Consider the following 26,611-nt stretch of genomic DNA (forward strand, 5'->3'; position numbering starts at 1 on the left):
AAGGGCATCTCGTACAGTGTCCTCATAGGGAAGATTTGTGTAGAAATCATGGTAAACACGTGGTATTTGAAGATCCTTACAAAGCTTTTGAAGCTCTTTTCGTTTTTTGGTGGCAATTGGGAACCTCCGTTTGTAAGGTTTTATTGAAGAATTATTAAAAGAAGGTCTTCCCCGTTTGCTTTTCATCCGTTTTGCAATGTACTTCACAAAAGGTACGTCATCTGAGTAACGCGTCCTCGCGAACACAGCATCTGGATGAGTTCACAGGTACGTAAACCAAATGGATTTTTTGAAGGGTAAGTAGTTATATTTTTTATTGCCACTGTCAGGGTCAAACACAACAAGTAACACTGGCATCTTTAAGATTGTAAATGGTAAGGTTGTATAGCCAACTTTCTGACGTAGAAGAATGGTCCACTAGCTCCTTTTGGTGTGTTCACTGTTCAGAACGGCTTGGAGATCTGATTGTATTGCCAAAACACTTTCTTGGTCCTTTTATTCTCTTGTCTTGATCTCTAATTTTTCGTGCTGCTTCCTTGCGTTTAATATGCTCAGTACAGAGAGTATCATCATAGTTTGTATCTCCTTTTTGCTCTTTATGAGCAATACATTTCTTACTACGATCTTTAGCAGGTTTGTGAAATTTCAGTTTGTATTTACGCAAAATTTGTCTGTACTTTTCTAAAGATACTAGATTTTTGTTTTCTTCAATGTACTTTTCTTTATACAAGTTGTGCATAATTGTTACATTTAAGTCACTGGCTAAATATTGGTATTCTGATATCTTCCTTGCATAGTGTGATTCCATTCTTGGGAACTATGAAATGTGAACTCTTATGAAGTTTTCATTTATAGGCTTTACTTTATTTGGTGGATCTTTTTTCCCTCGTAGGTCAGATAGGAGAATTCCACTAGAGTTAACCGTTTTAAGAGACCCTCTTATAAGTGACTCTGAAATATTTAAATTATCGAGAAAAAATTCTCTACACAGATCAACTCTGCCATTTTTAGTGAAAAAAGTGTATTTTTTGATGTAAGCTCTTCCTGACTCCACTGCTTTTGTCACTTTTTTTTATTTTGGTTGCACAGTAACGTGTTTTATAAGAAACTTGCGTTGTTCTAATAGGGATGGCAATTTATGGAAACCATTATAGATTTTTTCTCTCTCAGGCTCAGGTACATTAGATAAACATTTATGCTTGACTCGGCAAGAGCATATTGGTTGTTTTAGGGAGCTTGCATTAATTAATTTTCTTTTACGGTTGACTATTCGAGACCTTTTAGTCTCTTGGATGCTTCCTCCTGTCTTGTATAAACACTATTTTTTGATACTTTTCGCTTTTTCTGGCGATAAATAATTCTGATTTTGTGCTGGGTTGCGGTTATCATTTATAGTAGGCCTATCACTGGGATCACTGCTTCTAACCGGTATTTCAAGACCAACATTATCATTAGGTTGCTGCAAATAAATAATAAATTAATTCGAGTTACCACAAGATTAAAGTTACAGTATTGAGATTGGGAAGTCTCACTTTACATGTAAGTTCCAATTATAATCAAAATTACAAAATAATATGCCACTTTCGTTATTTTGACGATCTGTAATGGTTGTAATACACTTTGGTGAAAGTGCGAATGTGACACATTCACTTGTTTACTTATCGAATATTCATATTCGACTGTTTAGCGTTGTGAATAGTGAAGTAGGTGTAGATTCGTTAAACTAAAAATAGTCAACAATGACGTAAATATTGGACCTGCCCATTCGCTCTTTTACTGGAGTATACATCTTGACAAGCCACAGATGTTTAGTCTATTAGCTCAGATACGCCAATTTTGCACATTTGCTACTTTACCAGTTTGGTCACGATATCTATAGATCGATCACGACATCTTTAATCAAGTACGTTCATCCCAAACAATGTCTCTCTCGTTAGGAAACCGTTACGGAAACCAAACTGTGTGTCACTTAGATATTCTTTGCATTTCTCTGTGTATTACCTGTTAATATACATACCGGGTATTTTTTACTAACCAGGAGCGAATCTTATAGGTATCCTTAATAAGGCTAAATCATGGAAATATTAGTTTCCCTTTTTTGTAACGTAACAAAACAAGATATTTAATCAAAAAACCCAAACGTGTTTATTCCCAACGAGATATGCGATAAAACGATTAGAATGTAGGTCAACGATGAATATCTGGAATCAAGGATCAAGGATGAAGATCTGGAAGAATGATTATATGTACGGTCTTTATTTTTGGTAATAAAAAAATATTTTGTAAATGAAAAAGATTTTTTTATTTCTACGTATTTAAATATGAACTCCTCTAAGAATATACATTTAGCTATCAGTATATAAATTTTGATTTTTAATAAATCATTGGTAAAAAGTCTATCATCAAAAAAATAATAACAATGTGTACGGACATCAACTAAAGTACACAATATAATATAATATAAATTCGATATCATACTTTATATACTTATATACACACAAAATATCACGTAATTTATAGTAATGAACAGGAGCACACACCGTAACATATCTTTTACAATTTTATCATTTTATCCGTGCAATAACATTATATTTAATTAATATAACAGTAGGAACTATTCTATACATAGTGATTTTTATTATCTCGGAAACAGCTTACATGATTTATATAGATTTTGGTGTGAAAGGTCTTGTGATGCTGCCGAGATTATAGTGGTATTTACATTGTTGTCAGATTTTGCGTTTTTCGGGAAATCTAATGAACTTTCTCTTCCAGTTTTTATTATTTTCTTTTCTTCTTAACTCGAAACTGGATGAGAGTGGCGCAAAATAGATGAGGTTGAAAACACTAGAAAAAGGCCTATGTTCAGCAGTAGACTTTTGAGGCCGGATGATGATGAATAAACTTTCTTATTTCACATGGAACTCCCTCCCTAATACTTTTTTAGATAAACGATCCACTGTGACTTTAAATAAAAACCAACCATCATAATTTATTGAAACGTTAAAGTTGCTATTGTAAGTCAGTCATCTAAATGTATTATTTTAACTTCGGCGAAGATAATGTAAATGTAGCAATAACTCCGAAATTATGCAATTAGCATTTGTATATGAAACATTACATGAAAAATTATCAGTATTTCTTAAGAACTTCAAAAAGCCTAAAAATATACAGGATAATCCATTCGAAATAAAAAAGTCAATTAGATTTCCAGAAAAAAGAAAGATCTGACAACAGTGCAAATACTACAATAATGTCGGCCGCATCACAAGACCCTTACACACAAACATCTATAAAAATCGTGCAAGCTGTTTCAAGAGATAATTGTTCCATACTTAAAACTCACTTTATATACAGTGTGTCCAATTAAGGCGGCATCATATGGGAAGCTTTTTTATTATTAATAAAAAGGTTATTAACTCTTTAATGTTCATTAGATTTTTAATGTATTTTGTTCTGTGAAAATTATTTTATATAAAAATATTTTTTTATCGGAACGGAAGAGTTATCATATCTGTAAAGGTCGCGGCATATTATCGTGCACGTATAGTTTCCGGCACGTAGCGTTTCCAGTCCAGCAATTGGACTGCGCGTTCACATTTTCATACATAGAACGTTTCAGTTTGGTTGGGTAAAGATATGATCTCGCTTTTCCCGACAAAAATTATGTGCAATTGCTCTTCTACTTAACGATGAAGAAAGAAAAACTGTAGTAAAAAGAAGGTTTGAAGTACATCCAATGCTAAGAGAAAGGAAGAAGGAATGTGAATACTGGACTTTATACGGAGAATTCATTGATGACGATGAAAAATATTATGGATACTTTAGAATGAATAGGATTCAGTTTGAATATGTTTTAAATTTAATTACACCTTCAGTTAAAAACAAAATATTACATTTAACGAAGTCATTCATATCAAACCATAAAGTATTTTTAAAAAGAAGAGGTATCACTTCCATACAAAAGTCCAAATTGTTTATCACTTCGTGATTAATTGCCACAAAGCAATAAAAACACATGCATAAATGACAAAATAGCCTCGAAAATTATTTTTTTAAATACTCTGTATCAAAATCAAACAAATACCTAAATAAACAACGAGGGGAAAACGATGGACATCTAATTCACGTTATCCGTACCAACCGGTTACATAGCCGTCGGCATCAGTAAAATATTGTTTTCGAATATACTGAACGGAAACGTTAGGTGTCTGATACGATTCGTTCCGGACAATGTGTTGTTCATATTTAAAGCCATTTAAATTATATTTTCCGAAACTAAACGCTACGTGCTGGAAACGCAACGTGCATGATAATATGCCACGACCTTTATAAATAAAAATTATGTTCGGTATCGGTAATTTGAGAAAAATTTGCATTTCTTTAAAACATAGTTTTTAATTCCAAACAACTTTTCATTATACAAATTTTCGATATTGCCAAATATAAAGGTAGGTACTTCACTCTTGAGCGAAATTCATATTTTTTGACATACCTCGTATAATGATGATAAAATTTGATATCTGATGGTTGCATTTTAGGATTTAGACTACGCAGACATTTTTATATAGAATTTTTTTTTTTTCGTAAAATTAATAATAAAAGAGTTATCATATTTGTAATATATAACAATGATGAGTATCAGTAATTTGAGAAAAATTTGCAAAAAATTTTTTTTCAGTTTCTTCTTGTAGTGCCTATCATTTTCGGATGTGTGCGACCATCATGGCAATCTGTATTTTGCAAACTGCTGCTCTGAAAAGATTTGTGGTTGTTGTGTTGTGCAGGAAATCCTTCGTCTTTCTGGTTCCCGTTTTTCTTCTACTTTTCCTTGGAGAATTAATTGCAGCAACCCACATCTTTCGCTGTTCTTCATGATGTGACCGAGGCATTCGATTTTGGCTTTGGTTTTTATTGTGGTTAACAATAACTTTTCCTTTTTGCATTTTTAATAAAACGTCCTGGTTAGTAACGTGGTCGGTATAGGATATCTTCAGGATTCGACGATAAAGCCACCTTTCGAAAGCCTCAATTTTCTTGCAGGTAGAGTCTGTGAAAGTTAACAACTCAACTCCGTACAACAGTACATATAGGAAATATACCATCGTAGTAACCTGATTTTTATGGGTACTAATAAATCATGGCATTTGAATAGCTTAGTTATTTTTTGAAATTCAGATCTTGTTTTCTCTATCCTACAATTTAGTTCTAGGGAATGGTCCCAATTTTCATTGACGTTCGTACCAAGGTAGGTGTATGGTTTACTCTTTCTATTGGTTGACTATTCATACTGATTCTTTCAATTTGCTGTTCCTTCTTAGAGATCATCATACATTTTGTTTTCTTAATATTCAGTGAAAGTCTCTGACTTCCTTCTGTGATTCTATTCATTACCTCCTGGAGGGCTTGATGTTATTGATAGATTCTCCGTTAATTTGAATTCCGGCTTCAACATCCTTTACTGCTTCTTGAAAGATTTTCTCAGAGTATATGTTGAACAGCAAGGGTGATAGTATACACTCCTGTTAGAACCCACGTTTGATTTTGATATCATCGGATTCTCCTGCCTCTGTACGGATAGACGATGTTTGATTCCAGTAAAGATTGCTAATAATTCTTAGATCACAGGTTTTTACCCCAATATTTGTTTATATCTCCATCAGCTTGTAGTGTTTTACTGTATCGAACGATTTATGGTAATCAATGAAGCATGCATAAATATCGCAATTTCCATATCTACATCGTTGAAATAGCACTTATATGCTAAAGAGAACCTCTCTCGTACCCACTGCGTTCCGAAAACCAAACTGTGTACGGCTGATTTTTTCTTCGCACAGTATTATATCCTTTGATGTATGATTTTTAGAAATTACTTTAAAATGTGGCTCATTAAGCTGATGATCCGGAAATCATTGCAGTATACGGATTTTGGTTCCTTTGGTAGAGCAATAATCTTTGACTTCAGCCATGATTTTGGTATTACTCCGTTTAAATATATGTCATTTAATATTTTTGTTAGTCGCTGAGTACGGTCGGTGTTAAATAGCTTTATGAGTTCACCATATGCAATGTCAGGACCAGGAGCTTTGCCATCTTTTAGTTGTGATATTGGTTTTTTACCTTTTTTTTTTATAAAATTAATAATAAAAAAGTTTTCCATATGATGCCGACTTACTTGGACACACTGTATTTTGGGAATATTGTAGACAGTGAAAGTTCCTAATTATGACGAAGGACCATTTTTGGAAGGAAATGCCAAAAGTATAATATATGATACCAAGGTTGAGTTTACCGAAAGTACAAGCTGAATATAGCCGCATATGTCAAAAATATTTCGGTTTGACAGTGTTGGCATGTTTTTATAATGCATATGTTGTATGCTTCAAATATAAAGAGATGAAGCTTTTAAAAAGTACATTTTGATTATACTATTTTATGAATTCTGCAATTTTTAATTTATATGAAGCAATAACGAGTAAATATTTGTCTCTTTCGAGATTAATTGCAGACATCTGTTGTAATCTGGCAACTGCTGATTTGACGATTGCCAAATCTATCCCCTAATATATCAAAAGGTAATTGCTAAAAAAATTTCCAATAATTAACTGCAATTACTCTCCAAAGAAACAAATATTTACTCATTGTTGGTTTATATAAATGTAACAATAAAACAACGAAAACTTTGTTTTCAAAACTTTCATAAAATTTATTTTAAATTCTTATCACTACAGCTGTTTCGGCTGATTGCCTTTCTCAAGTGATCTGTTTTTGGCATGGGTTTACACTTTATAGTCTCTAATGAAATAGGTTGAGGAGGGGAAAACTGTTTGTCTCAAGCTGGTCATTCAGAATTATATCTGTGTTTTTTAATTTGTTGATTTCCATAGATTCTAACAAAGATAGCTTAAGGCCTTTATTTTGAATGTGAAGAATTTTAAATTCGTCATTAAAAGAATGATTATGATCTAGAAGGTGAAGTGCGTATGTAGAATCTGTTTTTCTATTATTGAAAGCCCTTTTATGTTGTGATATTCGTTTATTAAAATTTCTACCAGTTTGACCAATGTAAGTTTTTGGGCAGTCGCCACATTTAAGTTTGTACACACCACTGTGTAAGTGTTTTTTATGTTGACTCTTGTTGTTTTTAATATATTTGCCTAGGTTGTTATTTGTTCTGCAGTTCTGTTAAAGTTTTGAAAACAAAGTTTTCAGTGTTTTATTGTTATATAAAATGAATTTCCATCAAGTAACGGTCGAATCCATCAATTATTTTATATAAATCAAAAATTGCAGAATTCATAACATAATATAAACAAAATGTACTTTTCTAAAGCTTTATCTTTTTATATTTGAAGCATACAGCATCTACATTAAAAAAACATGCCAACACTGATATACCGAAATTTTTTGTTCCATGTTTGACATTTGCGGCTATAATCAGCTTGTATATAATATATAATAACGGATTTATTACGGCTGTCGCCGCTTCTCCGCCCCCAATTTCCATCTTTTTCTGTCATATGCAGTTGCCTCTTCTAAGTCTTTTGCCGCCATTGCTTCATCAATATCGTTGCGCCAACTTCTCCGTGGTCGTCCTCTCTTTCTTCTTTCAGGAGGGATCCATTCCAGTACTCTCCTAGGCCATCTGTACTCTGGCATTCTTTTAACATGTCCGAACCAGATTAATTGTTTTCTTTCTATGTCATCATTGATATTTCTCTCCATTTTCATTTCGTTTCTTATTTGTTCGTTTCTAACTCTCTCCAGTTTCGATCTACCGCAGCTTCGTCTCAGATAATCCATTTCTGTCGTCATAAGTTTGTTTTTATTAGCTTTGGTGACGTCCCATACTTCCGAACCGTAAAGTGTAATACTTTGAACTATACTACCGTAAATGTGTTTTTTGGTTTCTCGTCGAATTGTTTTTTGCCAGAGAAGAGAGTTTAAGGCACGGGTCGCTGCTCTGCCCTTGTTTATTCTTTCCCTGATTTCATCTGCGCTATTTCCCTTCTTGTTGAAAATGACCCCCAAATATTTGCAGGATTGCACGCCTTTGATTTTGTCGTCTTCCAAGACTAGGTCACATATTTCATCTGTTCCCACTGAGAGATATTCACATTTTGTCATATTCATGTTTAGACCTGCCACCTCATATTCTTCTTGCAGTTTTCTTACCATATAGCTAAGATCGTAGCTGTCTTCGGCAATTACTACCTGGTCATCCGCAAAGAAAAGTGTATATAGCTTGTTTTCTTCCACCGTTATTCCCATGTTTCTGCATTTTTTTACCCATTTCACTAAGGATCTGTCCAAATAGATTTTAAATAAGGTGGGTGACAGACAGCAGCCTTGTCGTAGTCCTTTTGTTGTTTCAGCTAATTGTAATCAGCTTGTACTTTCGGTAAATTCAACCAATAACAATATACCACAAGAAGAGACATCAATGCCAAGTCATGAGCAAATTAAGGACAAATTACCTCTGGTGTTTTGGGGCAATGCCAGTGGGGGATAATAAAATCGGGATCGCCAGTAAATGAAGTCTTTATTGATTCTGAAAGCATGTGAAAAATATAAAGTTCATATAAGTGTTAGCTGTCTATTATGTAAAGTTCAAATAAATAATAATCAAGAATCAAGCCAGCCTGAGGTAACGAAACAATATTTCACCGAATGGATTAGTGGACCAAGCTTAAATAGATATTTAGAAAAGAATAATTCACCTCCTCCTCTGAGAAAAAATTAACGCATGACAAGTGAATAAAAGTTGCTGATCATTCTTGTGAAAAGTGACAGAAAGTCAAAATGTAAGAATGGGACTAATATTTCACACAATATAAAATGTCTCGAGTTACTACATCTTCCGGACGATTCAAGTTTTGAAACTGTTGAAAAGTTAAACTTTTCCTTTCACGAACTCTCAGTAGAAAAATGGAAGATATTTAGATCTGTAGATCTAGGAGGCCATTGTACGGGTCCACCCTTTCCAATCCAACAGTCGTGGAATTTTTAACTTAATAAAGTTATCACTTGTCTACCATAATGTGCAGGAGCACCATCATGTTTGAATTCAATTCAATCTAGTTGGCAATGCAACTTAATAGAGTGACGGCAGTGGTAAATTGTTATTTAAAAATGAAAGTACGGCAATGTATTTAGGAAGAATGTTTGGACTGATTACATTATTATTTGATAATCCAGCCTAAATGTTTACTAACTATGGTCATTGGTGACATCTTTAACATATTAAATAGTGTTTCTCATCTCTCCATTCATAAATAGAAAATAGAAAGCTATAGCTGTTGAATAGCGGTACTACTCTGCAGGTTTAATATTTGAGGGGAATTAATACTTCTATACTATAATACATATATATTTAACGAATTACTCGGTAAGTAGGACACCATTCTTTCTCTTAAGACTTAAATTCCACTGAGTTCATTTGGGGGTACTTTCTGTTGAAAACAACGTAACTCAAAAAGATCTAACTGTAAAAAAAGGCGGTGTTAAAAGTTTGAATAAGGAGACCTTTAATCAAATTACTATGGATAAGGTGGCAAAAAGCGTGTCAATATGGGATTCAAATTACGTTTGTTACTTTATGCATATAAGACATAAAACGTACTACACAAGACATACAAAATGAAGTGAATCCACTAATTATAAACTTCATCATCACCAGTATACTGCTTGTTGTGAAGCTTTTTCGTGATGTCTGCCCATCGCTGTGGAGATCTGCCGCGTTGGCGTTGACTCTGAGGCCTTCCTGGGACCACAAACCGCTGCATTTTGTGATCACTTCGATGGATATGACCAATAAAAGTATGACCATTATAAACTTAATTGACTTTAATGGGTAACTAACCCGTGTAAAAACATTTGCGAAGCTCAAAATAACCACTATTAGGTCAAACCTGTCCCCTTCACTGTTTTATTTATTTAACCAATTTCATTAAAATAAGCTGCTTAAAAGCTGCGCGGCGAATCCCCAAAATAATTAACGTTTGCTGTATTTGATCGAAAAATACAGTTTTCTTGGTTAGGCCATCTAAGTATAGCTGGTTATCAAACAATAATGTGTTTAAAACCTGTATACCTAAACGTTTATCTTTCAATTTTCTGCTTTTATCCGTCATATTGCATATAACTGGCGATCGGTAATTGTTTTATCTAATGTGAAAATTACAAGGGCAAACATCAGATTAGCCTGTAAGTGTAAAAATGTAGTTTAAATGCAGTTTAAAAAAATAAACAAACCTTATTAATATATCGATATGTTACCACATTGTTTAAATACAATATTTATCTGAAGAAGTAAAAAACATTTTGATTATAAAGTTGTACTTTCAAGTATGTTATACATAAAATAAATTAAATAAAGTATAAGGTTTTTATGAAAATGTGAGAATTACTAAATTACTTAAAATCAAAGTATCAATTTAAACAAACATAATAGTCCTTGCTCGCAAATCTTAATTTATTAAAAAAACTCTCAATATATTCTACCAATGGGTTTTAAATAGTTCGAAGTACGGTGTAATTTGGAAACGCTGCCTTTCTAATGCACGTCTAATTGGGAAACCTTTTGTAACATTCTCAACTTTATATAAAAACCCCATACCCAAAACAACCTCCTACACTCCTGTTCATTAATCGAAATAAACTATAGAACCACTCTTAAAGTCCGCTAATAAATAGGAATCTTCTTGGTAATAGTTTTCCTGCACATATGACAGATTTTCAACGTGTCTGCGCATCTCGAGCAAGTGCTATGCCCACAAAGAAATACGACATTCCTCTTTCTCTCCATGCAAATGCTACAAGCGTGGCTTTCTTCGATTTCTTGAATTTTGCACTCCAAATACCGCATCCGTTCGGCACTGGGCTGGCGGCTTTTCGGAGGAATTACACGACCGTCTTTGGTGACCCGTTTTTGGACGGGTTGGCCGCATTCCAGACATTTCTTCATCCTGGAAGAGCAGTCTTCGCACGCTGGTTTGTGATTGCAAGGTTCTAGTAATACGTTTTCTTCGGACAATTCGGAACATACTTGGCATTCCACTGGTTTGTTGGGGATTAAGTTGGCAGTGCGGTTATCCTGGGAAGTACCACCTTTGTCTAAAACATATTAACATATTAATGCAATATACATAAAGTGTGGTTCAGAAGTAGTGAGTGAATAAGTAATTTAGTCCAGTGAGTCTACTTTCACAAAAGTTAAGTAAATTATAAGAGTTTCATAAATCAAGTCGAGCAAAAATAACGTTTAAACGTGGACAGTGTTTAATTGAAAGATCTTTCTCTTGAAGATCAATGGGCATTATCTTTTTCTCTCTCTTCAGTCTCCCCCGGAGGAAGTGTAGTGGACATCGTGATGTCGGGTATTGTCCGTATCCGAAGATCTCTGTCTCTGGCCATTTCTTTTAACTCATGCATAGGTCTGTTGCATATTATTGTAATTTGGTCATTAATCATGTTCATAACCACCAATTAATTCGATTTCTAGCTGTATACCTAAATATTATCAGTGTACATGAATTTTTGGGGTAAAATTTAAACGCTGTCAGCAGTTTCTTGGTTTCAAGTATATAAATATACTATACATATACTATATACTATCATCGGCAAACATACATATCGCAAGTTACTGATTATTACCGATCAATATCCTTGCTATCACATCTGTATAAATTACTAACTAAAATCATAACCAACCGCCTAACACATGAGCTCGATTTCTATCAACCTATCGAGCAGGCTGGATTCAGAAAACATTTTAGTACCATAGAGCACTTGAACACCGTAAGAACACTGATAGAAAAATGCACCGAGTATAATGTTCCAATTCATATGGCGTTCGTCGATTTCCATAAAGCATTCGATTCCATCGAATTATGGGCAGTGCTTGAATCTCTAGAAAATGCACGTATAGATTCAAGATACACTAACATAATTAAAAACATATATCAAAATGCCACCATGCAGATAAAGCTGGACAAAAGCACAAAAACGAATTCCATAAGACTACAACGGAGAGTAAGACAAGGAGACACCATTTCCCAAACTATTTACCTTTGCCCTAGAAGACATTTTTAAGAAACTAGAATGAAACAACAAGGGTATCAACGTCAACTGATCATACTTAAACCACTTGAGATTCGCAGATGACATAGTTTTAATAGCCTATAACATCCAAGAACTAAATAATATGTTACAACAATTAAATGCAGTTTCAGGAGCGGTAGGCTTAAAAATGAACTACAGTAAAACAAAAATACTGAGCCGAGACCAGACAAATATAATAATACAAAATCATACCATAGAAAATGTTGAACATTATGTATATCTAGGTCATGTCATCAAACTAGGAAAACCAAATCAAGATGCTGAAATTAAAAGAAGAACACAACTGGCATGGGGCGCTTTCGGCAAACTAACATATATCTTGAAAAACACCTCCATTCCTGTAAACTTAAAGAAAAAGGTGTATAACACATGCATACTACCAGTTTGTACCTACGGCTTGGAGACAGTAGCCCTTACCAAAAAATCTGCTAAAAAATTAGAAACAACGCAAAGAGCAATGGAACGGATCATGCTTGGAATATCACTGAGAGACAAGATTAGAAACACCGAGATAAGACGTAGAACGAAGATTAGGGATATTGTGGAAGAAATTACAAAAATGAAATGGCGCAGGGCAGGTCACGTAGCCCGATATAATGACAACAGATGGACACGGAGAATTCTAGAATGGAGACCAAGGACGACAACAAGAAGCACGGGAAGACCTCAAAAAAGATGGGTAGATGACATAAGAGCAGTGGCAGACAAACAGTGGATTAAGTTGGCGCAATATAGAGAAAGATGGAAGCACTTGGGAGATACCTACATTCGGTAGTGGATGGAAAACGGTTGACAAAGAGGACAATATTGTGAAAATACTAATATAAGTACGAGTCAAAAGGAGAAATAGAGAAAGAGCAAAACAGACATCGTTAGACAATAGGTTATATATATATATATATATATATATATATATATATATATATATATATATATATATATATATATATATATATATATATATATATATATATATATATATATATATATATATATATAAAACCAAGCGTCCAGTATATTTTCAATTATTCGGACTTACCTCGATCTTGTTTTTGTCGACTTCTTCTGCTTCCGTCAGATCCGGAGTTAGTTTTAGAAGGAGTACCAGTCAAGTTATAACCTTCTCTCTGGTCATCTGCTAATGATAAGTTTTCCAAATTAATAATATTCGGTATATTCGAATCTATTTGGTTACTGTCTTCGGCGGCGGGTTTGTAGCTTTTTACCAATTCCTTCAAATTTTCTTCCTAAAATAAAGAAGATTATTATTATATTGAAACTATAGCTTTTTTGCGCCTCAAAAAATGTACTAGTATCCTAACATATAAATACCGCTAGGTATCCCAATTGCCCAGAGAACTGTCAACTATCCATTATATAAAAGGTATGTATCTTATTTCACTTTTATTTTTAATCAAAACATCTAGTTTTTATACTGTTATTACATTAATTACCACTGACCACGAAATGATAAGTACTTCTTGTATTTTGTTTAATATCATTTTTAAATTGTAAAATTAACTTCTTAAATTTTAGATTGGACTTTCTTTGATTATGTGGGGTAACGATTTGCATCGCCTCGATCCCGTCAGCGCTTCGTAGTTACGGATCCCTATCAGAAGTCCCTCTTCCGTCGATGTGCGCTAGAAGAGATAGAAGGCCTTCGACCGTATAAAAGAGTAGCCGCCGCAAGAGAAAGAAGAGTTCTGTCGGAGTATTTATTTGAGACATACCTATTCTCTCCTATGTCCAAGTACTGATTGGATACCATCCGTTCCTCTCCGGGCCGAGTGTTGATTGGCCCGTTCCATCTCTATTCCTTTGACCCGTTTCCTACCGTGTCTGTCCTGTGAGTATTAATCACAGCGTAATTGCCGTTTAGATTTTATATCATTAATTGACACATTAATATATAATAATAACATTAATTGACATATGGATGCCACGACGGCATCCATACCGCCGTGGATGCCGTCGTCGCCAGGATTGACGTTTTAATATTTACTTATTGTATATATTATCTAGTATAATTTTATTCTGTTATTTATTTATTTCAAAAGTATTTTTTATTTAATTTAAACTTGTGTTTTACTGAGTCTGCTGTCTAAAACAGGTACGTTGAGGATATACCGTCTGTCTAAAGAAGAATTACAGGCGAGGCCGAAAAGGTCGGCTTAAATTCCAAAGGAACTGCCGAAGATCTAAGATTAAGGGTAAGAGACTTTTTTAAAGATCGCGGAGAAGCTACCGGTACGATCCCAAAAGTCATTCCTTTCAAAGAATCTGAACCCGACGTACTAACCCAAGAAATGTCAATTATCAGAAGACAATAATTACAAGATCTAATAAGACCGAGACAAATGTCATTAGCAGAGTTGTTAAACCAAGTACAAAAGTGAAACGCACTTCGATAAAAACATTCGGACGCGGTAGATTTTATGGAAAGGATAGACGATAAGGATAGCCTAGCCTACGAGATCGATAAGCAAGATCTTCTAAGAGCATTGCCAGAGTTCCTAGGAGACCATGCGTTGCTATGGTACCGAAACAACAGAAATTGGAAGTCATGAACAGACTTCAGCGAATATTTTAAGAAAGCTTTCTATCCCAGAGGATATTTGCTACAAATAGAGGAGCAAATGAGAAATAGAAAGCAAAAGCAAAACGAGTCAGCGGATAGATATATCACAGACATTCAAATATTAATTAGACGAGAAGGATCTTTTCCAAAAATCAACAACTGGAACGAATATATAGAAATATGCTACCGAAATATAAACTTTATATTCGCCGCCGAGACTTTGAAGATTTAACTGAATTACAAGACTTAGCCCAAGAATATGAAGCCATAGAAAACGAATATAACGTATGTATACTGTCGAAATCGTACAATAACTGGTACAATAAATTTAGTTATTAAACATTTTATAAAAACTGATATCTCAAAACGTTATTAGACGACACAAATTTCTTAAATCCTATGTACAGATACGAAATTATCTTTACCTGAAGCAAACTCAAAGCAGATTGTCCTTTACTATTAGCCCCGTCTGGATCGATACCTTTCTGTACTAGAAAACATGCTATAGCAAGAGCCAGACGACATTCTTGAAACTGTCCGAGATTCTTGTAGATAGAATGGATTGCTGGGCTCTCCTCTCGTAGAACTTCCCCGGTTAATTGGTTCTTCTTTGTTAGTGCTATATGTAAAGCGTTGTCTTCGTCTTCATCTTTGGCATTTATGTTAGCTTTCAGTTCGATAAGTACTTCTATAACGCCGCAATGACCTAAAAAATGAACAAACATATGTTTTCATATATATTACATATATAATATATATAATATATATAATTAAAAAACTTTATTAGTTAGCGATACATCAGATACAAAACATGGATTATGTTTCCTCATGCTTTTACTCTTGTTTCAATGCTTTACTCTGGTAAAAACAATAGTTTGTTTATTAAGAATTTCTGAACAAAAATATGTAAAAATAAAACAAAAATTTAGTTCCAACTAATCGAAAATTTATCTATTAGGCTAAACGTCCAATATTTCTATAAAGTATAGCTAATTGACTTTCAAAATAACTTATTAATTGATAAAACCTACAGCTATTGTACTTCGTTCCAAGTTCACAGACCTATTATATTTCGTTTAAAATAATATTTCTGACTGCAGCCGGGCTTGAAGCATAAACTTCGTAAACTACAGTTCGAAATATGTCTGGCCTCCATTGAGTCAACTTTACATACAACTCAATATAAAAATATTAACTTATATATAAGAAAGAACATACCTTGGCTCACAGCTAAAAGCAACGCAGACTGGTTTCGGTTATTTTTTAAATCGATATCAGCTTGCCCGACTCTAACCAATGTTTCGACCACATCCTTATGACCATTCAAGGCAGCCAAATGCAAAGCGGAAAATCCGTCGTCTTTTTTCACGTCTACTAGCTGCCTTGCGACACTGAGTAACTTCCTGGTGGCGAAAGTTTTACCTTTTAGCGCCGCGTGGTGTAGAACGTTAAAACCGCGCTTATTCCGAATGGTAAAGTCGAATCCTAAAAATATTAATAAAACGTTAAAAAAACACACTTCAGAAAAGCTTAGGAGTGCGAATTAAAAATGTTATAATACTACGTACATGTTTTGACAAGTAGCATCGTATAGTGAAATCTTCTTAAACATTTATAGTTCTAGATTTTGACATCAAAACATATTATAATCATTACTGATGCTGACATGTATATTATATTCTATTCGATGCGTTGGAAATTCCATACCTACCAGAATTTCTTCATATTTGTCAATAACCGTTTATTGCTGTTTTTTCAGTATCATCAATACATCTGAATATTAAAGAAGCATCAACAATTATACCTTTAAAACTGACTCACCTGGTGCTTCACATAGTAATTCTATAACTTGTCGGTCATCTTTTCCAATTGCGTCGTGAAGGGCAGTATCTCCATAGAGATCAGGACAATTAGGATCGGCACCTGCTGCCAATAAGATCTGTATACATTTTGGAGATTGTTTGTGAGCTGCTATATGTAAAGCTGTACATCCGCTGCGGTTTACTGCATTTACGTTTACGTCCATTCCAGATTTCACCAACATTTCTAAAATCTAACAAGAACATTTACGTAATCTGCTCTAAAAATGTCAAATTAAAAACATTGATCGACGAATGTTTTGATGAAAATATTGAACTTGCTATACCTAGATGACATATTATATAATTAAAAATGCAGTGGCGAGAATTTCTCGGAATAGTAATGCCTAACCTAACAAAGCAGTGGCGTTCCAAAAATACTCATCATCGACAATAGGTCACATTGTTTAAATGCACAAAATAGACACAATATATTAAATAATATTATTAGATTATTTTTAAATATTTTGTTTATATTGGATTAAGCTACAATTATTGATTGTAATAAAAATTATATTTTTAACTAACGTTTGACGTTTGGATTTCCACTCCGGAAATCGTTTAAAAAAACGAAATTTTGCAAATTTGGTATGGAAACACAAAGTTTAAAGTAGCAAAGACTGACTCAGAGATATCCGAATGGCTCAAGAGTTGGAAAGGAACCCTAAGCCTAAGTAAAACCTAAAGATAATATTCAATGCAAACAGGTTTAAGACGGGGGCAGTGTAACGAGTTTACTTGTGTGACGCCGTTGATATAACAAACCAGAAGCACGCGACGCCACTGATAAAAAAATAGAGCACCCATATCGAAAATAATAATAAGAAGAATGAAGTAAATTCTAAAAGTTAGATATAAGTACATATATATATATATATATATATATATATATATATATATAAGTACATATTATAAGTATATATATAAGTACACATATAAGTGAGATATAAGTGCATATATACTCTAGGATAACATGATTCAGTGGTCAAATTGGATCTCTGAATCATGTAATCCTAGAGTGTAGTTTTGTCCTCTACAAAGAATTGGTTAAAACAAAACTACAAACTCCTATAGAGATTTGCTCTCTCCTATCCAATCTTAATTCTCAAAGACTAAATTTGTTGATTACTTTTCTTAATCTAGCCAAAATAAATCTATAATATATTTCTATTCTATCTTATCTACTATAACATAACCTTACAAATTCCTCTCTTTTTTTACACCTGGGTTCTCCATCATCCGTTGGTAGAAAAAAAATGAAGAACTTGGACAGTCCACAGTAAAGTAGCTATTGAATTAAGTAGATAGCCGCAGAAGAGTTTGCTGTGGAACTCTGAGGACCTCATCACTTATTTTATATATAAATAACTAAAAAGCACCTAATAGAAAAGAAAAGATTATGTAGAAAAAGACTGGTTGCTACATCCAAGCGAGAAAAGTTTTATCCTGTGTTGAATTGTCTTTCCTATACTGTCTGGCCCAAGAAGAAGAAGTTTCAACATAGTGTTCATTCAATATAAAATAATTTCAATTTAGTTTTATATGGGGATATTCGATTGGCTAGAGCAAGTTGAGAATATCCCCCCTGAATTAGCTGGGCAAATTATTCCCTGTGATATTACCCAATAAAGGAAGAAGAAGTACATATATAAGGTTAGTTATCCTGTCAGTTTGGAGGTGAGAAGAAGTAAACTACAACCAGTTGAAGTTCAGTTGTAACAGTCTTGACGTTTTAAGAAGACACTTGTGACTGATAAATACTGTAAACGAGATATTTGTTAAATGTGTTCTTAAGACGCAAATAACGTTTATTTAATTGAAAAACGACATATTTATCAACGCAAACGACGTTTGCAGCAGGTTTCAGAAAATCTGTTACAATATAGTCGTATAACAAAGAACTAGTAAAAATACCTACTTAGCATGCCCCACCTATGATTTTTGTATGATATGTAATAGTAAATATTGTCTCAAATAATGAAAATAAAAAAAGTATTAACCATACTTACCTCAGGTTGATTTCCAAACGCCGCATAATGCAAACAAGAATCTCCTTCATTATCAACAACATTAACAGAAGCTCCATGTTTTAAGAGCAATCCCACGATGTGTACGTGGCCCTGATGCGCAGCCACTTGTCCAGCAGTCTTTCCACTGCTTCCAGCATCCATGGCTTCTCGAGGAACAGTTTCTAGAAGTTTTTGAACCGCCTCTGAGTGACCTTGCGCCGCCGCTCTAACTAGTTTATCTGCCAAATCGTTGCCAGGGACGTCTGCTTGATTGGCGGGCGAGGTCCATACTAAAAAGTAAATTTACTGTTTTATATGTTGTAGTATCTGGGCCTGGAATCAAAGCTCTTAGTTTCTTGATAACAATTGGACACCACTTTCTATGAAATCGTACCGAAAATGAATATTAGTTACAAAACTGCCCAAAGAATAGTGAAACATGATTAAGAATTCACAAAATTCTCTATTCGCTCCGTGCGTGACCATGGTAGGGGTACTTTGAAACGATGCTAGCGTGCGTAGCGGCAAAATATGACAAAATTGGCCCTATCTTTTTACGCATAAATTTTATCAAAAATGTGTGCAAATACATATTGCGTATTTAATTGTGCTAATAATAGCAAAATTAGTAAGTGTAGTTTTTATAGGTTCCCAAAGATTACATATAAATTAGAGAAAAGAAAAAGATGGATCCGTGCTATTAATATGAAAAAGTAAATATCACATAACTTCATTTTTATGCAATTGAAATAGGAAAAATTTAAATAATTTACCTTGAATGATATTATATAAGACTTCAAGCTAACTGCAGAGTGCCTGATGACTTTAGCTTTTATATTATAACTTTTACTATTACTGTTTTTAAATATACACTCTTTCACGTGAAAAACTTGATTTGCCAGTACTAGATTTTTCCCTTTCTTTTCCGTTTGTGGTTGAAAAGATATATTATGATGAATTTTGAGAAACCCAGTTTTTAATACTACATTTATTTTTACATAAACTAAAAAAATATAATTAAAAAGTTAATTATTAATAATTGTCAATTTCGCATGTATTTAACAATGTCAAACATATGTCATATGTTTTGGTAGGTCCAAAACTGTCAGATGAAGGCGGTAGGTGTCGCGTCAGTCACGCACGGAGCGAATAAATCATTCCACGTCGTTTATTGACGGATAAGAGCTGTATTGACAATAATAATTGTCATTATTGTGTGATTGATAATGTCAGTTGCCGTACAACTTACCCAATGAATCCAAAACTGAATAGAATATGATACAAAACAAGAGCACCAAACGACGAGATATGTCAATTAAAATCACTTACTTGTTGGTTCCTGTCTCGGATTTTTAACAGGGTGCATTGTGTTTGCTAACTCAGCAGCACTTCCGGGTACGATTTTGACACATTGTGGATGTAGAGTCCATGCATGGTCGTCCATCTGCACTCGAAGATCACCATCTGAATAAACTTTCAAAACTCTTCCGCGCTTCCCAAGACACTGAAAAGTAAAGAGTGTAACTAAATTAAACATAAGGATAGAGAATGTAGACTTTTACAAAAGTTTACGAATTGAAATGAGTATCTTGCACAATACAGGATCCAAATATTAATTTTTACAAACATTTACGGATCTAAATATGTAGCTTTCACAGCATTTAAGCTATTTAATAAGGATTCTAAAAAAACAATATTTTCTAAAACCATTTTTACTAAGAATGCGCAAATTTTCATCACCAGAAGTAAAATATTACATATCATTTAGGGATGTTCCACATAGATGATGAATCCGTAATCAAAATTAATCTAGCTGTCATAGTTTACGAGTACATAAAGTAAGTATATGTTCCAGATTTGGTTTTGGCTGCACGAATCCCCGGACATCTCAGGGGATTCGGACATTCGAACAAAAAACCCTATAATTTGCAGGAAACAACCCATTGGATTGTTCTAGTTATGTGGATGACACTTTTGTCATTGGGATCATGGGAAAGGTGAAACAAATTTGTTAATTTGATAAATTTTCTAAATTATAAGATCTAGTCACCACGGAAAAGGGAATAGATTCAGACGTTTTAGAATAGTGAAAATCTAACGCAACCCGTGGACACAGATTGCGCCCAAGAACCAACCAACACTGTGTGCTACTCGAATATATGAACCTGGATATTTAGGAGAAGACTTGAAACATTATAAAAAGCGTCGAGTTGAAACAGTCACGCTATATGAGACACTAAGCTAGTTATACGTCCACAAAGAGTCAACCGCAATATCGACCAACACCGAAAATCTAAAGATGAAGAAAGCTTTCTTAACGTTTAGTAAAAGTCCAACAAGAAATACTAGGACCCACAAAATGTTTAATCCAAGAGAACTATTGTCCACTCCAAGAAGTTACCGCATTCCCTGTAGTTGCGGTTCAGTGTACATTGAAGCCACAAAACGTGGCTTCGAATCCTCGTTGTGACTGAACACAGGAGGAACTATAAAGTATATATATATATATATATATATATATATATATATATATATATATATATATATATATTATATATATATATATATATATATATATATATATATATATATACTATAAAATTTTGCTTATATAAACAAGGAATCATAAGAAAAGTTGTAACTCAAAATTAAATAGGATTTTCAGTGACGTATTTTCCAAGTTTCAAAATAAATACTTGGTAGAGATCTTTTAAACGCTGATTTAGTTATCATAACACAAATTCGTCTCTCAATATTTGTGTCCCTAACATTTTACATGTTTGACACTATAGACAAAGTAGACTCGCCATGTTACCAAATTTGCTACATCAAGAATTTATCCGTATTAGCACATTCAATATAAACATGTCACCGGATGGACAACGAGAGCATTATCTTTTTCGATAGTAGTAAAATACTTTTGCAACTGTGTAACCTCGAACAAACAATGAAATGGGACAATCTCCAGTATTTCATGAACACACAGCCGGGTAAAATGGAAACAAAACCAACGTGTACTAGATATCACCATCTCTAGATAAAAAAAATAAAAGGTGGTGGTTATCTGTGAGAGAAAAACAAAGGATCAAGTCGGTATATGAGGGATTCCGTAGGAACAATCCAGATATGTTGATAATAGAGGGTGTCACAGCATTGTGAGGAGATTTGATGAAAATATCAACTTTTATGGTTTTCCGTATTCAAAGTAACAAAAAACTTCAAAAACCAATTCACAAAGTAGGTACAAAAATTGTATTAGACAATATTACAAATAACTTCAGTAGAAAAATTCATTGATTTAGTTCTAGGAACGAAATGCCAACGTTAAAGACCATTTAACAAGAAATTAATGCAGATGCAAAATGATACTTTAAATAAAATATTTTTACGTCAACCCTTAATGCGGTCCTGAGTTTAGCGAAGTCGAGAATATTCTTTTTGGCGGAATGTTCCACGCACCGTTTGTATCATGCGGCAACTTTCTAGAATTTCGTGTTGTCGGTCTGATTCGGCCACTGTCCTTCCGCTGGCTATTTCTAGAACAGATGTACTTAGTGTATAAGCCCGCTGAGGCGACCTTTGATTATCAGTATAAGCGAAGTTTTTTTGTAAGCGATATCCGTATGAATTGTAGGCGATAATTATTAATGTAATTAGAATTGATGATATTGGTAATTTAGTGAGTTTGCTTTTGGAGTTAAAATAAAGTTAGTTAAACTACGTTTGCTTCTCTCAATCCCCGAATTTACAGAAAAACGTAACAATATCCTTAAGGGTATTACAAATAACACTACATCTAATGAATTTTCGTTATGTCAAAACATATAAAATGAAAGATATGTCAGGACTTATGAATTTTGATGAATCTGGAAATAAGTCAGCATAGACATATAATTTCAGTAATAACTAATAAAGTTCTTTTAAAATTTATTTTTTGTTAATACATTAGCAAAGTACTTGAGAGATACTTCATCCTAGGTGAATAGAATATTGTGAGTTAGTAATAAATTTATTATCATTTTGTTGTGAAACAGCTAAAATGTGGTTGTTTATTTTTGAATGAGAATTTCATTTTAAAAATGTGAATATAGTAAGGCGATTATTCCCATACATCAGTATGTTTAAAGGACTCTGATATCAAAGGGTTAGATAATGAATATAAAATTGTGCACTCCTAATCATTAAAATAATGCGTCCTTACAATGATTTCCCTGACTAGAATAAATTTACGGGCCACCATTAAGTGGCGGGACTAAGATTCTTAGGGAAGACTAAGAGTAAATCAGACCCGGGTTCCAATTCCAGCGGAGTGAAAAAATGCAGAATTTAAATAATTGTTAAGATACCGAACAGACAATTACGAAACCAATAATGCAAAAAGAGGGGTTATAGGTTAATATATCACTATGCATGTTAAATATGTAGACATACAAATCAATATGGAAATACATTCAAACATGCAATATGAAGCAAAGCTGAATGTAGAACTAACGAAGTAAATGTTTTTTGACAGTTTTGGCTTGAAATCTAGGTTTATCCTAATTTTATTAAATTAAATTCCTTTGACAAATAAAATGTATTCATGAATGATTATACACCTGAAGGCAATAAGAAAATAAAGAGGCATGAAGATGAAGAAATGTTTAACAAAAGCAAAAAACTAACTAATGAAACAAAAAAAATTAACAACACAAGAGAATCAAAAGAGCCCGATGTTTTATGATACGCAATATTGTATATCATAAACCATCTCATGTCAAGCTGCCGTGTTCGTGTTGCTAATAATTTTAAATTAAAACCAATTGGATTTTTTCCGAATAAAATCGAATCTTATTTAGTGGGTAATCCTTTTCGCTTTTATTTTTATACAAAATTAAATTTACAGTAAAAGCACTATTGTAATATTGTAATATCACTTACCTTCCGCATGATACCTATCCACTCCCCATGGCCCTTTTGAAGTTCTTTGACTTTTTCAACGTCAGTTATTAGTGTAACGATGTCTCCTACAGTAAAACTGTCGACTTTTTGCAGAGCAATTGGGTTAAAAGTCCATCTGTTATTACAATCTTCATATTGGACTCTAATGTCACCTTTATCAGTTACTCTGTGGACCACTCCTATCTTACCCATATACTGAAAATGATATATCCCATTATGACTAATACACATGTTTATATAGTTAGCACCAGCATATATAATCTGATTTTTGTGCCGCTCAAACCCGAAGAGTGTTGACATCGAGCACGACACGACACTTTGTTAAGAATATCACCGATCAAACGCTTCTCGCTCAAAATTCGGAAATAATAACTATTAGTTATAGTTGATTCTTACTTATCTGGTTATACCTGACGATTATTTAAATTGTATCAAAATATCAATATATAGTCCATGGTCCTAAAAAATCTAGAAAAAATATAACTCACCTCAGCCATTCTGGGATTCCATCCTCCATGGCCTTGTTGCATGATCTTCAATTGTTCTACAGAAGCGTTGAATCGTACTTTGTCTCCCACATTAAATGGACATGGACCAGGTCTACCTGGTTGGACTACTGGATCTATGTTTTGGCCTAAAAATACTTTCTTATTAATAAACATACGAAGATTGTAAATTTTGACAAAATATTTAATCGTAATCTTTTAAAATATTAAAGCTTTTCCCAGGCTCTTCTTATTTCTTCATACCGTCTGCATACCTATGTTAAAGACAGGGTTACATTTTCTTTCATGCCGCTCGTCTTGACTTTAAATCGCCATGTTGAAGATAAAGGTTGACAAATAGTCGACTTGTCTTACGTAGTTTCTACTTCGATTGTGTTTGTGGTGCCCTCTTCTATTTCCTTTAACAATTTACTTCTCTCGATGAAGTCAGAGTTGTTTGATAGGAAGAACAACATTTGTAGTTCTATATGGTGCTCATGGCATTTCCCGATCACTTGAGCTTTCCCTAAATATTTGTCCAGTTTTATTCCCTATGTAAAGTGTGAACTGTTGTCTCATGACGTATTTAGTAATGTTTTTTCCCTATAGTTGTTGCAGATTGTTGGTTTTTGCCTCTTAAATATCGACATTACCCTGATCTCCTTCCAATTTTCAGTCATTTCACCTTCTATCCATACTCTACTTATTAATTTGCAGTGTTAATAATTTTTCACTTTCGTTTTTAAACAATTTGTTGGATATTTCGTCTGTGTGTTTTTTCCTTCTTAATTTTTTATGAGTTAAATATTCTTCATATCTTAATATATCTATCAATGTAACATTATGATATTGTTATCGATGTATTCTTCTAGATATTCTTCTTCTTTCTGGTTCATTTTATTTTTACATAATTGAGTTAAGTTAGTTTCTCATGTTCTTTGTCGATTTTAACCAATGGTATACATTACCTTTACTGTGTTCTTACGTATTCAAATATTTAAGCACTATCTTTGCTACTCTCTTCTAGATCTTTGCATAATTCATTCATCCATTTTCTTTTTTGTTTTTACAGCAGCTGCTGTTTGAAAGCGAAACATTCCCTTTGGACATGTAGAAGGATAAGTGGGACATCATGGGGTATGTAACCCACACAGATGTACTGGCTATATATGACTGTAGTCAGACCCATGATTGCATATGGAGCACTAATATGGTGGTCTAAATGCCAATAACAGACCACCAGAGAGAAGCTGAATAAGCTACAACGACAAGCATGATTAGTCATAACAGCAGCGATGTCGACTCCACCACGGCGACCCAACCGCCCCCATGGAGGTCATACTCTTCATTTACTACTTCATTACATATATGGATAGAGAAGAAGGAAAAGTTAGCAGCATACAGAAGATGGATAAGATGCCAGGAGGCAGGGCGAAAGGATAACGGTATCAAATCTAGAGATAATAACAAATCATCCAGAGTTGTAAATGGTACCAGATGCCATTAAAGGCACTGAAATCGAATCGAATTGACTTAAGTTAGTTTGGAACTGTCTTCAGGATCTAATTCTGAACGGAAAAAGTAACACAGTAAATGTATGACTGACAGAAAGTGTGGATTGCAGATTTTGTCAGGCTGAAGACGAGACAGCGGAATACTTCTGTGCAACTGCCCAGGGTTGCGTAGAATAAGGCTCAATACATTTGTATCACCAAAGGACATAATATACTTTGTTAAAAAGGCCCTGCTGAAAGGACAACTTTAACCTAGAGATAAGTCACAATATACCTCTTAGGTAAGGTGGATGGTTGGTTAAGCTCACTTTCATACTAACCTAACCTAGATATTCAAACTGTTAAGCACCAACTTTGTTATTCTCTTCTATATCTTTCCAAAGTTTATTCATCCATTTTCTTTTTTTGGTTTTACAGCAGTTGTTTGCTCCTTTTTTACTTATATCTATCTAAGTTTTTATCTATTTCTAGCTTGGTTTTTGGGTTTGATTTTGGTATCTCATTCTGTATCTTACTATTTTTTTTTCTTCTTTATTTCAGTCTATCCTAGAACTTCTTAGACTCACTCCCAAATGCTTCTTTTATAATTTTCCATATTTCTTAGCTATTATTAAATTGTATAAATTTTCTATTTAGAGTTCTCTTGTACTGTTCTTTTATGCCCTTATTTGTATCTAAGTTTATTAAAAAATTATGAAGACAAAGAAATCTAATAGGACTTTTGTACTTTTTCTCTCTGCTAATATTATAATACTGTAATAAGTAGTCTTTTATACTAAAAATTAGAATTATGCAGACTACTAAAAAAATTTATAAATAAAAGTCAGAAGAAACAACTTATATCCCCAAAAGGAAAATTTGATACATACCTAGAATAGGAAGATGTTCTGGATAATACTGACCACCGGAGGCAGCTTCTACAAATTTTATATCACAATTGCCCTTATGACCTATCCTATATACATTTGTTGAACCAGAATACCATCGGACGTTAGCTACTGACCTACTACTTTCGTTGTCCCATCCTCGTATGTCCAAAACAACACCAACATTACCTGAAAAACAACCAAATTCTATCATATATTTCATAATCATAGTC

General features: G+C 33.6%; 1 protein-coding gene across 2 annotated transcripts in view; it reads right to left on the minus strand.

The window, feature by feature from the left end:
- Positions 1-2,279: 2,279 nt before the first annotated feature.
- The window catches only part of mib2 (E3 ubiquitin-protein ligase mind bomb 2), a 49,511-nt gene continuing 25,179 nt past the window's right edge, over positions 2,280-26,611 (minus strand). For both annotated transcript variants that reach the window (XM_072522681.1, XM_072522683.1), the window contains exons 5-14: positions 26,382-26,567; positions 24,002-24,147; positions 23,493-23,708; positions 19,902-20,076; positions 18,573-18,862; positions 16,526-16,757; positions 15,923-16,189; positions 15,130-15,410; positions 13,163-13,370; positions 2,280-11,115 (exon numbers count right to left, since the gene is read on the minus strand). In XM_072522681.1, coding sequence (XP_072378782.1) covers positions 10,685-11,115; positions 13,163-13,370; positions 15,130-15,410; positions 15,923-16,189; positions 16,526-16,757; positions 18,573-18,862; positions 19,902-20,076; positions 23,493-23,708; positions 24,002-24,147; positions 26,382-26,567 — 2,432 coding nt within the window. In that variant the 3' untranslated portion in view covers positions 2,280-10,684. The remainder of the gene's footprint in view (positions 11,116-13,162; positions 13,371-15,129; positions 15,411-15,922; positions 16,190-16,525; positions 16,758-18,572; positions 18,863-19,901; positions 20,077-23,492; positions 23,709-24,001; positions 24,148-26,381; positions 26,568-26,611) is intronic.

The sequence above is a fragment of the Diabrotica undecimpunctata genome, chromosome 2 (assembly GCF_040954645.1).
Source record: "Diabrotica undecimpunctata isolate CICGRU chromosome 2, icDiaUnde3, whole genome shotgun sequence".
In the NCBI taxonomy this organism is placed as follows: Eukaryota; Metazoa; Arthropoda; class Insecta; order Coleoptera; family Chrysomelidae; genus Diabrotica; species Diabrotica undecimpunctata.